Raw genomic sequence first — 12,500 nt, 5'->3', positions numbered from 1 at the left:
TGGCAACAACATGTCAAACAAGTCACCTGTTGAATAAACACTTGGCATATTGTATAGCATGTCTACTGTAGTTTCCGTAAAAGGACGCCCTTTCGTAAATCTAGTACCCATAATTGATATTAGATTTTTATACTCCAGTCCTCTTATTGGTCATTCAAGTAATTACACCGCCACAGTATAATTGAAGAGAGTTTCGATGAAGACCATGCATTCTACTGCAATTTTTTTAAGTGCATCGAATGGATATAATAATGCCTCCATTTTTCGTATACAATACTTAAAACTACTCAGTCTTCAGAGGGTGTTTCAATGCTCAAAGCCATCGCTGAAAATTGCCGTAAATGCATCATTCGATGGAAACTCGCAATTTTGAAACAACGCCAAGTTGAAGCATGCAAGCTGGTGTTTTTCTGAATTGAGGCAAACGAGAAAACCCGCCTTGGAAAACTAAAGTACAAAAACACATCCTCAGAAGCGTTTTCTTTATATTTTTAAGCTAGGGGGCCAAGCTGGGTTTGATAGCTGTCCTTTTTTTCACGCAAAAAGGCCTTAAACATCTCTAAAGTACTCGTCACTGAAAGCCAACACAGCGAAATCAGTAACCTTTATACTCACCCAACACTAAGGTAGGCCAGCTTTCCATACGGGTGTGAAGCCCTTTCAGAAAGATTTGATGCAAAAAAAGAATTGTTTCACTGCAATTAATGGAAAAACACCAATCAAAAACGCCAATTTTCCAATAAGCAGCCCCCGGATAAAAATGATGTGATTGCTCTGCCAAGCAATAAGGGTAATGTGCTTACGAGATCAATATATCATAACCCCATATGGAACATATCTTTGCTGTTGGTTTGTTTTGGGCTTTTCAAATCATACTGAGGATATCATCAAAACCGTGATAGTTTTCAAGTGAGTCATGGCAATAACTTTATCTTTATCTCAACTGAACTGAAAGACTTTTATTTATAGTTTTACGAGTTTGTCTCATAAACGTGGCCCATGCTTAAAATCAGGAGAAAATACATCAGTGTTACTGAAATGTCACTTGTTACATGATTAATCGTTATTCATTCATTTTATGTTTCTGCAATCAATGATAAGTTCTTCGCGAAGTTAAATCCCTATATAGCGAGGCTGCAAATTAGAAAGTTTTATACCCCTACCGTCTCCCAATAGTTATTTTTAAATTTGTTGTTGCAATTTTATCTTAACTTAAGTTTCACCCTTTTTATCAGTTTTATCGCCTCAGGATATATTTTAAGTGTTTCATGGGCTTTTATTTAATTTATTTTTCATATCTAGCTTTAGACTTATTACTATACCTATTTAGAAAGATGCAACTGACTTCTTCATGGCTTAATGGAGGCTTTTTGGAGCTCGCAGCCATTTTAAGAGGCCTGAAGAAACACGACACAAGCGTGGAGAGATTTTGTACGTATTCACTTTCAGTTTCCACCAGCTGAAAACAGAGGGAGTTCCTTTGACGCATACTCTCTGCATGAGGCGATCGAATGTAATTTTGCACGATACTGTGCCAGCGACGTCGGCAAAGCCAGCCTCGAATCAGACTTTGAACTGTTAAGAAGTGATTTTCAGTTTGTTGTTTTTTAGATCAAACCTCTTTACTTAGGCCAGTCACGTGACAGACACAAACACTGAAATAAACCAATTATCATAAAGCAAATTTCTGCGACCGGAGAAAAGCGGAATAAAGGCTGCAACCAAGTCATGATTGGTCTTGCTTCTGCCAATGATTGGCTGAGAAGGTGGTCCATATGTTAGCTCATCATCACAAAATCTTAACAAACCAACAGACAAACGGATATTATTGTACATACTGCTTTCAACACTCAATTTAACATTTAAGTTTTCAATTTTGAAGTCCATATTAGAGTCAATATAGCTTAACTTTTATTTTATAGAGGCTACAAAATCCATTAAGGTGATCAGTTCTCAACATACTTCAATGCCCAATACAATATTAATTTTAATTTACTGTGGAAGTGTCACCAAGTTTACAAAGAGTTTTCAGTTGATTTTTGAGTTTGTTTTTTACTCTATAAAAGAGTTTTCATTTGGGGTTCATATAGGAGACACTTACGTGCTACTACGACCAAAAATCATTTCTTCTTTTTCTTTCAAAACACGAAGTGACCCAAGTTATACGCCTTGATTTAAAAAAGGCACCTGTTTATTTAACAGGAATTTTCCTATTTAAGGGTCCACCATTACTAACTTTGAAATCTTGAGAGAGCTGGATTGAGGAGAAATTGGCATCAAAGATTCACGCACATGTACGTGACTGAATTAATATGCAGCAAGGCAGTTTCGGGCTTTCAGACTTGTAAACTCGAGTTTTGCATATATAAGAAGCTGCATTTACATGCTGAAATTTTAAGCTAGTGAATAAATGATGTCACTTTTCCCTAGATACAACCCTCTGTGGTCCAATTGGTCAGTTAAAAACTCACACTCAATGTAAAAAGCCTTTGGATAAAAATCAAAGCTCAAAAATTTTGGCCATACATGTACAAACACACTTTCAAAATCTGAAAGCCGAAAGGAGGTGAGTTTTTTTAATCATAGTAGCACTTTAAAAGATGACATATAATAGGATCTTAATTATGTAAACATTACATGCATGGCAAGGACTTCCAAGTTAAAATATTCTAAAGTTAGTCATGATTTTCAGTTGACAAGGGTTAGTACAAAAATTGTCCGGCTAGAAATTATTGAAAATAAGCAATTTTCTCAGGAGACTGTTACCCAAATCTGATAACTGCATACAAAAAGATTAACTTTTCATTAACTTGTTTTACGCGTCTTAAGGCAGGGATTAAATATCATTTATCTGAAATCAGTTTGATGACATGAATGGTTATTTTGAAGTGCTTATTGCCCTTATCTGGGATAATTGTAAGCGACGATGTCTCAGACAGACACATGAACAAATTCACAGTTGTATATTACCTTCTGTGATATTTTTTATTTCTTCACTCTCTTTCCATCTCTTGCCTCAACTGTCTTTTGCTTTCGAAGAGTTGCAAAAAAAAAAAAAACCTAAAAGCAAATCTCGCTTTATTACTGAGTACATAAACCCCTCACAGTTTTCTACTAAAATTATGTCCCAGAGATTGCCAGCTGATAATGTAAACAAATTTATTGGCTTGCAGACAAGCTCATAACACCAAAACAAAACCTTTTCAGTCAAGGATGTATTATTTCCTAAAATCCAGCTGGAAGAAAACTTAACCATTACTTTTTTTTAATTTTAGGATTGCAATAAAAACTTTTTATTCAAGTTTCGGTGCTGATCTTTAAATTTAATTTCACAGTAAATGAATTCTGCAAATGAACATGTAACATTTGTCCAACATGTTATTTGCATCTATTTGCGAAGGGCGGAAAGTGAATGATATTGTCATTTGCCATGTGATATCTCATATGGAAGTGATGACCGCATTCTAAAAAAAAGGGCTTCGATGCCGCATTTAAAGAGAAATTTTAACGCAAGTAATCACTACCGAGAACGTCAATTACAACGGCCAAAATGTGGATGTCGAACGCGCAGCGAAGTTAAGTTCACGCCACAAACGCTTATTATTGAGAGAAAGGACATCGTACTAAATAATGACAATTTCAAGACGATTTGTGCAGTGTTTTGGATTTGACATACCTTGAAATAAAGTGATACTTTCGGAACATTGCGTGACGTTTAGCATTCACCATACATAATTCATTTTCAACTTGTTACAAGGGATATGACCCATAAAAAAAGAGGGAAATATAAATAGCAAAGACAGTTTAAACTCCTGGGACAAAAAAAAGAGCAAAAAACTGTACTCTGATTTTAGGAACTCCGCGGAGGAAGAGGCCCGAGTAACCACGAGTAACCACGAGTAACCACGAGTAACGAGTAAATAATTTAACAAGTATCTTTATTATAATAATCTTAATTTAATCTGGTTACTCGTGGTTACTCGTGGTAAAATGAGTGGTAAATGAAAAAATTCTTTTTTATTTACTCCCAAAACATTCATTCACATTCATTTCCCACCAAAACCAGCTCTGCAAAGCATCTGCGACAAGGTGGAAAGTCTTTTTGCACCGACGTAGCAATTTGAGCGTGGAAAGTAAATGTGTTCCCCGGCTGTAACAGCCACCATGTCTGTTTCGCGTTCATCTGCGACACCACACCACTTCGACCAACAAAATCGGCTTCTTCTGATGAATGGAGTTAGAGGCATAACCCTTTAACAAATCCATACTTTAACGCTACTGACAAATAGCGTATTAAAGAAGGCAAAAAAGACAGGTCCTTTGCACTTACGTCACAATCTTCGCTTCGCACAGGACAACGCATTTTTTTTTCGCTCGAAAACGAGAATAAAAACGAGAATCCGCAATTTTTTTTTTACCTGTAAAAAGTCTTTCACTCATGTGGTCATATTGACGGACAGACTGGACTATAGGTGCCCGTATATAAAGGTATAAAGGAAGTTTTCTAAAAAGACAATCGGCGACAAAATTAGTTGAGACAAAATTAGTTGAGCCAACAGAGCACACTGGCAACGACACATTCATTGTTTGCAAAGAAAAAAACTGTCCAGAAAGTACGTTTCCGGGATACCCCTCCCTCCCCCACCCTAATCCATGTTGTACCGCTGTCGACAAGGCTCGTAGAAAACAGAAAAAAACAACATTGTCCCGGGGGGTGCGGGGGGGGGGGGGGGGGGGGCGCCGCCGAGCTTGAAATCGACTCTAAAGGATAAGAGTGTCTCAACAATTTTGACGCCGATTGTCTGTATGAAAAAAAACTTTGTATGAAGTGTAATGACGACTTCTGATAAGCGTTTTTTTTTTTTTTAATATATGAAATATACACATTTCAATATAGCGTTTTTATGCGTTGTCATGTCATATAGGAATCAGAACATATATTAATCACATTTTTTTTTATTACGGTGATGTAGCAGTCACTGGTATGATTGCAGACATTTCAGTGTCGAACATGGTTTTTTCACACAGACATTTCAACATCGAACATTTTCTACGAGAACATGGGCTAAGCATGTATAACGCTTGCCATCTATTTGCGAAGGGCGGAAAGTGAATGATATTGTCAGGGAAGTGTGATATCTCACGGGCTTCGATGTACCGCATTCTAAAAAAAGAGAAATTTTAAAAAAAAGTAATCACTACCGAGAACGTCAATTACAACGGCCAAAATGTGGATGTCGAACGTCGCAGCGAAGTTTAAATTCACGCCACAAACGCTTATTATTGAGAGAAAGGACATCGTACTAAATAATGACAATTTCAAGACGATTTGTGCAGTGTTTTGGATTTGACATACATACCTTGAATAAAGTGATACTTTTTCGGAACATTGCGTGACGTTTAGCATTCCCTTTTGAAATTCACCATAATTCCATTTCAACTTGTTACAAGGGACATGACCCATAAAAAGAGGAAAAAAAAATAGCAAAGACAGTTTAAAATATAAATGGGACAGTTTAAAAAGAGCAGCAAAAAGTGCTGTAGCAAACAACATGCTTTTACTCTGATTTTAGGAACTCCGCGGAGTGGCCACGAGTAACCACGAGTAACCATAACAAGTAAATAATTACATTATCTTTTTATAATAATCTTTTTTATTACTCGTGGTTACTCGTGGTTACTCGTGGTAAAAATGAGAAAATATTGTTTCTTTACTCCCAAAAAATTCATTTCCCCCCAAAAACCAGCTCTGCAAAGCATCTGCGACAACAAGGTGGAAAGTCTTTTTGCACCGACATAGCAATTTGAGCGTGGAAAGTAAATGTGTTCCCCGGCTGTAACAGCCACCATGTCTGTTTCGCGTTCATCTGCGACACCACTTCGACCAACAAAATCGGCTTCTTCTGATGATGATTGGAGTTAGAGGCATAACCCTTTAACAAATCCATACTTTAACGCTACTGACAAATAGCGTATATAAAGAAGGCAAAAGTGAAAAGTGGTCCTTTGCACTTACGTCACAATCTTCGCTTCGCACAGGACAACGCATTTTTTTTTTTCGAAAACGAGAATAATAAACTATCCGCAATTTTTTTTTTAGACCTGTAAAAAGTCTTTCACTCATGTGGTCATATTGACGGACAGACTGGACTATAGGTGCCCGTATAAAGGGTATAAAGGAAGTTTTCTGAAAAACGAAATCGGCGAAAAAATAGTTGAGACACTTTGCCAACAGAGCACACACTGGCAACGACACACACATTGTTTGCAAAGAAAACTTGTCCAGAAAGTACGTTTCCGGGATACCCCCTCCCTCCCCCCCCCCTAATCAATGTTGTACCGCTGTCGACAAGGCTCGTCGTAGAAAACAGAAAAAAAAACAACATGTCCCGGGGGGGGGCGGGGGGGGGGGCCATTTGCGCCGCCGAGCTTGAAATCGGGAATGACTGTGTATAGAGATGTAATGTCCATGGTGAAAATAAGTTTGTCTTGGCCGGAGAAATTGAAATCGCGGAAAATTTGTAGTGCGTGTGTACTGTCTTTAATGTATGATGGCAAAGATTTGACGATAGGCGTCATAATCCTGTCTAAGTAGCTAGAAATGAGTTCGGTGGGGCAACTACAGGCAGAAACGATAGGGCGACCTGGGTTGTTGGGTTTGTGAATTTTAGGCAAGAAGTAAATGCACGAAGTTCTAGGGGTGTTGATGATGAGATTAGTGGCAGTGTCCGGTAATTCTTGATTAACTATAAGATTTTGAATGGTGTCTTTGACAAGTTTTTGATTTTGGAAGTGAGATCTTTAGGGATTTTGGCATAAAACGAGGTATCCGAAAGTTGCCGCAAAGCTTCTTTTTGGTAAAGGTAAAGGTCGGACCGCCAAACAACTACCGCGCCGCCTTTGTCGGCCGATTTGACAACTATGTCGTTGCGTTTACTAAGATTTTTAAGCGCGCCGCCCACTCTTCCGAGGAAAGGTTGGAAAATTTAGTGTTGCGATTGAATTTGCGCCGGGTTTGCCACTGAAATCTCCCGAATAAAGAAAACATAGCTTAATAACTGGGTGTAAATGGAATCGATGGAGTCACACAGTTAACATTTCATCAATTACATGTAACTGTCGCATTGACCGCTGTGGCCACGACACCTTCAAAGCAAGAGTGTTCGAAATGATCCGAACAGATGTGACAGTGCTGGATATTCGGATGACCCATTCTCTGAGAAGAACTTCATTTTAAAACAGGGAAACGATGAAAACTTATAACTTTTTTGGTGTCAGAGTTTTATTAGAACACCCACAATAACGCACTGAACCATTTTTCAAGTTTCCCGCGTTCAAACAAGTGTGCGCAATGACGTCACGCTTAGCTCCCAAGCCTTCTATAGTACAGCCAAAATGGCGGACTTCCATCGAGTGATCAATACGGATCTCTCTGGCCTCATAAAGACGTCAAAATGTAAGGAACCTCTCAAATACTCAAATGTTTCCTTTTAATAAGTCAGGCACTACAAATTTGGCGAAGGAAAGAGCGAGTCTTCCGGGTAAACATTCGATCAGACATTGAGAAGAGTAGGAGATTTAGCGCGCGAAATGCGAAAAAAACTACAGATTTCCTATCTAGAATTTACGTTTTTCCCAGAAGAAGAGAAACTACAGCTGTTGAATGGAAGTTGCCCTCGATAGTTTCGCACATTGTTCGGTTAAACATCCATATGCCGTGACGATAAAATGAGGCCAGACAAACCTCAAATACTGGAAAAAAAGCGAAGAAAACAGTCAAGAAGCACGAAATCACAGAGTCCTTCGATAGACACATTCTCACTTTGACCCGAAAGCCTCGTTTTCGCCCCTTCTGAAAATAACACCGCTGAGACGTGAATTCGCTTTTTTCCCATCCCCATAATGCAATACGTTTTGGGGGGTTCTTTACATAAAAACAATACAAAATTATTTACTCTTGGGACTGTATCATGCTTCAATGAACTGGATATCCATTGTTTTAATGCAAATAACCCCCCAAAATGAATTTTATTATGGGATTTGCGTAGAAATAGCGAATTCTACTCTTTGATTGCACTCCCGTGATAAAACGGCTACGTTGGCTCCAATAGAAAAATGGAGCCCTATTTTAAATAATAATAGAGTCAAAATCCTAAAAGCCAGTTTCGCTATTGTATTGTGACGTCTGATGCAACAAAGAATAGCATTTTAAATATTTTGTAAATTTTTGCAGCTGTATTTAAGGCAGACAAGGCTTTACAGAGGCTTACCGTGGAGAGGTCTTCCAGAACGCTCTGGGCATACTCCAGCGTATTTCTTTCCACGTGATCATGAGGAGTGAGGGCAAGAAGATCATGTAAGGTGATAATGTATGCAGGGACCTTAAAAAAAATACAAAAGCAATGATACAGTAATGTTCAGTTGAGTTAATAAGATTTTAGATATTTTGCCAATCATATGTGTGGTTATGCCACACAACATTAATCTTGGCATTTCTTTCTACCGAAAGTTAATCATTACATTAGAACACCTCGTATAACACTTCACGACCAAAGCCAAAACAAAAAGAAAATATCACTTAAAACCACGATTCAGTAATCAAGTGGGCATTAAACGTATTTATTACGTCAGTTTTCTCTGAGGAAACTGTTTAATGTTTTTTTATGGACTCTGCATGTCGAGTTCGTTGGCTGAATCTACTCGGAAAGAGGGCGGCCAAACAACTGAGCTTCATACTTAAAGCCACACTTTGTGCTGGATATCAAAATTGGGATTGTATCTGATTACCCTTGCATTTCCGGACATAAAGTGGAGAGAATGGTCGATACGAAAACTGGGAACTGACGAATTGTGCGAAATAATTATTTTTATATGTGTGTAATATCGCAAAAGAATATCAAAATGTGTTTTCCACATTATCAAAGAAGAGACATCAATTTTACAACATCTTATGTAACATGACAAGCAGGTGCAAAACATAAGGAAAATTACGATGTCGGGAAATAAACTTTATACTGTAAGGGCCAAATTATACCAAACATGATTGACGCAAACTGCTAGCAATGAAAATCAAAGTCGCAGAAAAAAAACACATTGAAAGATTTAGAGCAGGAAGAACAATGATACTACGAGAAGAAAAAAAGGCCACATCACTTCTTTGTAATTAAGTTTCTCCTTCACTCAAGTTTCGAGTGAATCGCTTTATTGAGGTCACCGTAAACAAAAACTATGCCATTACCAAAAAAACAACTGATGGTCATGAAAGTAAGAATCGAACCCTCAAAACCTCGAACGTATTTGTAAGCTGTCTAAAAATGAGAAGCAAATAAAAACCTGGAAGTAATTTAATTGAAGTTTTCGTCAAACGATTAATTCTAGCATTCAACCAGGCCGAGGAAAACACACAAAGACAAGAAATCACAACATAAATCGCAACATGGCACCGGTGTTAATGCGTATTTGAAAAAATATGAAATGAAAATAAAAAAGACAAGCCAGTTTTATGCTTATTCGACGAATCGATGCATAAACAGTAGTCTTTTGTAGAGAATGTATCCGTGTACTTACTCGTGCGAATTCCAAGTAGTACCACTAAATCCGATACACCAAAGAGAGCCAAAACAACTCTTCAAATGTAAAGATCTTTGGACTGCGATGTGAAAATCGATCGTCAAGTCACCAGGAAAGACTATGGAATGGACAGTCAAGCCACAAATAAACAACGGTCACATTTCTAGCCTTCAAACGCGTTTCACGTTTTAAATTCATAACAAATTTGTTATCAATTACAAAAAAGTCACAGACTTACGACTTACGTAACAAACAATACCGTTTATGCAACAAAAAACATCGACAACTTCATGAAAAGGAAAAAAAAATCGCGGGATTGGATTATCGGATTAAAATTCGATATCTAATTCTTTGTTAGGATCTAAACGACAAGAATTCAATTTCCCTGCAGGGCCATACATTGAATTGGCATTGAATGAATAACTTTCGTAGCGTCGGATGAACCAGGAGGTTCAATCAGTTAGTCATCCATTAGGCAAAAAAAAAAAAAAAACAAACGCACCATTAAAAAACGCTTTTAAAAGGAAATGCAAGAAACGTTTAGCAAGTGAAGAACTTATGTAATAGCCAAGCGAAAAGGGCTGAAGAAAAAAAACACTTTTGTTTCGATGTTGATTACATAGTAATGAAAAATACTCCATTCTGACTGGCTGCGAGAAATGCAGTTTCCAGGTAACAGAGTGCAGAAGAGTTATAGAAGTAATATACCAAGCATTCTGATTGGTCTATGAAAAAAAAACTCAGACGGCCAATTAAACACGAGCCCTGGATAGCGCAATTTATGGCGCAATTGGTGCATTAGTTGTGCTCAACCATTTCGAATGTTATTTTTCCATGTATATTACTTAATACGTAATCACATGAGTTTCCTCGTACAATTTGGAATAACTAAGCACTTGCAATTTTTTCAAAGACTACAAATCGCACTCGCCAATTTTGTTCGTCTTTGCAAAAATTTACTGGCCATGCTAATTTATTGCAAATTGCACGACAAATCATACGATTACCAATAGGGAGTTTAAGAAACCACAACGGCTACGGCGACGAAAACGTCACTTCACTTCGTGCATGCCAGGTTCTTAATGTCCCAGCTATCATGAAGCGGAATTTTAACGAAAAAGGAGCGACAAACGAGAAAAAAATCTGTTTTTGTTATTTTTGCAGTGTTATATAGAAACAGGCTTCAGCTGAACACAGCACTGAGATGACAGGAAAGGAACTTTATTCAAGTGTCTAGTCGTTCTAGCGCTGGAGCACTAATTGGGTACACTGTAAACTGAAATTAACAATCAACGTTCATAAAGTTAAATGTTGGTTTTTGAGGAGAGGGGAAAACCGGAGTACCCGGAGAAAAACCTCTCAGTGCATGGTGCACAGTAGAGAACCAACAAACACCGAGTCTGGGAATCGAACCCAGGCCGCATTGGTGGGAGACGAGTGATGTCACCACTGCGCCATCCCAAGGTACCCACAGGTACGCGCCAAATCAAGGTTACTGCCTCGGTTACTCAGTTATTGGGATCTTAAGATTTCTTTTAATTTAGTCACTCATATGACGACACAAATACACTATCTACACTGCATTACACAACGTAACTACAGACATGCTACAATGTATTACCTCTAGTATGACAAATTACATTTTCACACTGACTACATTAACGAAGTCCCCCGCATAAAAGAATCAAATAAAATCCAGATTACTAACACACATTGTGCAATAAGACTTTTATCTTATTATAGGAAATTAAAAATGCACGTTGACAACGCGAAGAAAATTCACGTTACACTAAATTAACGCGATTTTTTCTAAAGTTGGGTTTACATTGCATTAAATTAACGCGAATTTTTCGATAACCAACTTGCTTTACTTACTGCGATTTTCATAATTCTGCGAACTCGCACTTTACATTTCTGAACGCCACACTGCGTTTTGGCTTTCGTTAATAAAACCTTCCAAGACAAGTCCACGGATCAGTGTTTCTAAGTTTTTTTTACAGCCGAAAATTTTGAAGCCTAACTAGACCCTATCAATTCAAAAGATCTTTCAAAGCCTCTCAGTTTCTTGCAGTAATACGAATTTGCTGCACTTACAAAATCTCAACATACATATGTCTCATGGAGAAAAAGAAGCATTTACAGTAGTTAGCTTTTAGGGTTGCTCAAATGGATCTAGTGAGGAACTAATAAGGTTTTGTAATGAAATAAAGATGCTTTTAAATAACAATGTTGTATAATAGCGTGCATTAAATTTACATCGACAATAATTAAGAAACATTAAATTAACGCGAATTTTGTAAAATCGCGTTAATAAATTGCGTTGCATTTCCTATAATAAGGTATACTTAGAATTACGTAAACAGTGTACATATATAGTACTGCCCACTTGCGATAATAACTGGACAGAGATTGATGTGCAGTCGCGATTTCTTTGAGAATTTCAAGTTTCTCTTGGGTCTATAAGTAGAAAAAAAGCTCAGAAAGTTTTATTCACCTCCGCGAAGGCTTGTTCAGAAAATGCGAATATTTTGCGATTGATATGCAATGCCTGCCAATGATTTGTCCTATCATACCAGCCTAAAGTATGTGGATAACTTTATGTTTCCACCTTTTTTCACCAGCAGCCAGTTTTGTGAAAAGGTCCAAAATTTGACGGTGGTAACACATTGTCAACTTATCAGTGAGTGACTTAAAGTTTGGTCCTCGGCGTTACATAAGTTACAAGTAGAGTCTCCTGTAAAGTTGTCCCGAGAAAGTGTGGCGCGGGTTGCGAACACATTACAAATCCCTTTGTATTGAAACATTATCTCCACTTCCAAGTGAAACGGCCATGTAGACGAGAAAGTCGCATTTTATGTGCGAGACCGAGGCACGCATAATTAGAATTTCCCGCATTCATTTCACTTCACCTCCTGGACAGTTTGAGTACT

The 12,500-nt window shown here is 37.8% G+C and overlaps 1 protein-coding gene across 2 annotated transcripts in view; it reads right to left on the bottom strand.

Moving 5' to 3' along the window:
* LOC137992724 (ras-specific guanine nucleotide-releasing factor 1-like) overlaps positions 1–12,500 on the bottom strand; it is a 79,976-nt gene that overhangs the window by 44,157 nt on the left and 23,319 nt on the right. For both annotated transcript variants that reach the window (XM_068838212.1, XM_068838213.1), the window contains exons 5-7: positions 1,323–1,576; positions 616–695; positions 1–26 (exon numbers count right to left, since the gene is read on the bottom strand). The exon at positions 1–26 is cut by the window's left edge and continues 51 nt beyond it. In XM_068838212.1, coding sequence (XP_068694313.1) covers positions 1–26; positions 616–695; positions 1,323–1,576 — 360 coding nt within the window. The remainder of the gene's footprint in view (positions 27–615; positions 696–1,322; positions 1,577–12,500) is intronic.

The sequence above is a fragment of the Montipora foliosa genome, chromosome 2 (genome assembly GCF_036669935.1).
Source record: "Montipora foliosa isolate CH-2021 chromosome 2, ASM3666993v2, whole genome shotgun sequence".
NCBI lineage: Eukaryota > Metazoa > Cnidaria > Anthozoa > Scleractinia > Acroporidae > Montipora > Montipora foliosa.
The sequence above is the reverse complement of the archived record's forward strand: the minus strand, read 5'-3'. Positions and strand labels throughout refer to the sequence as shown.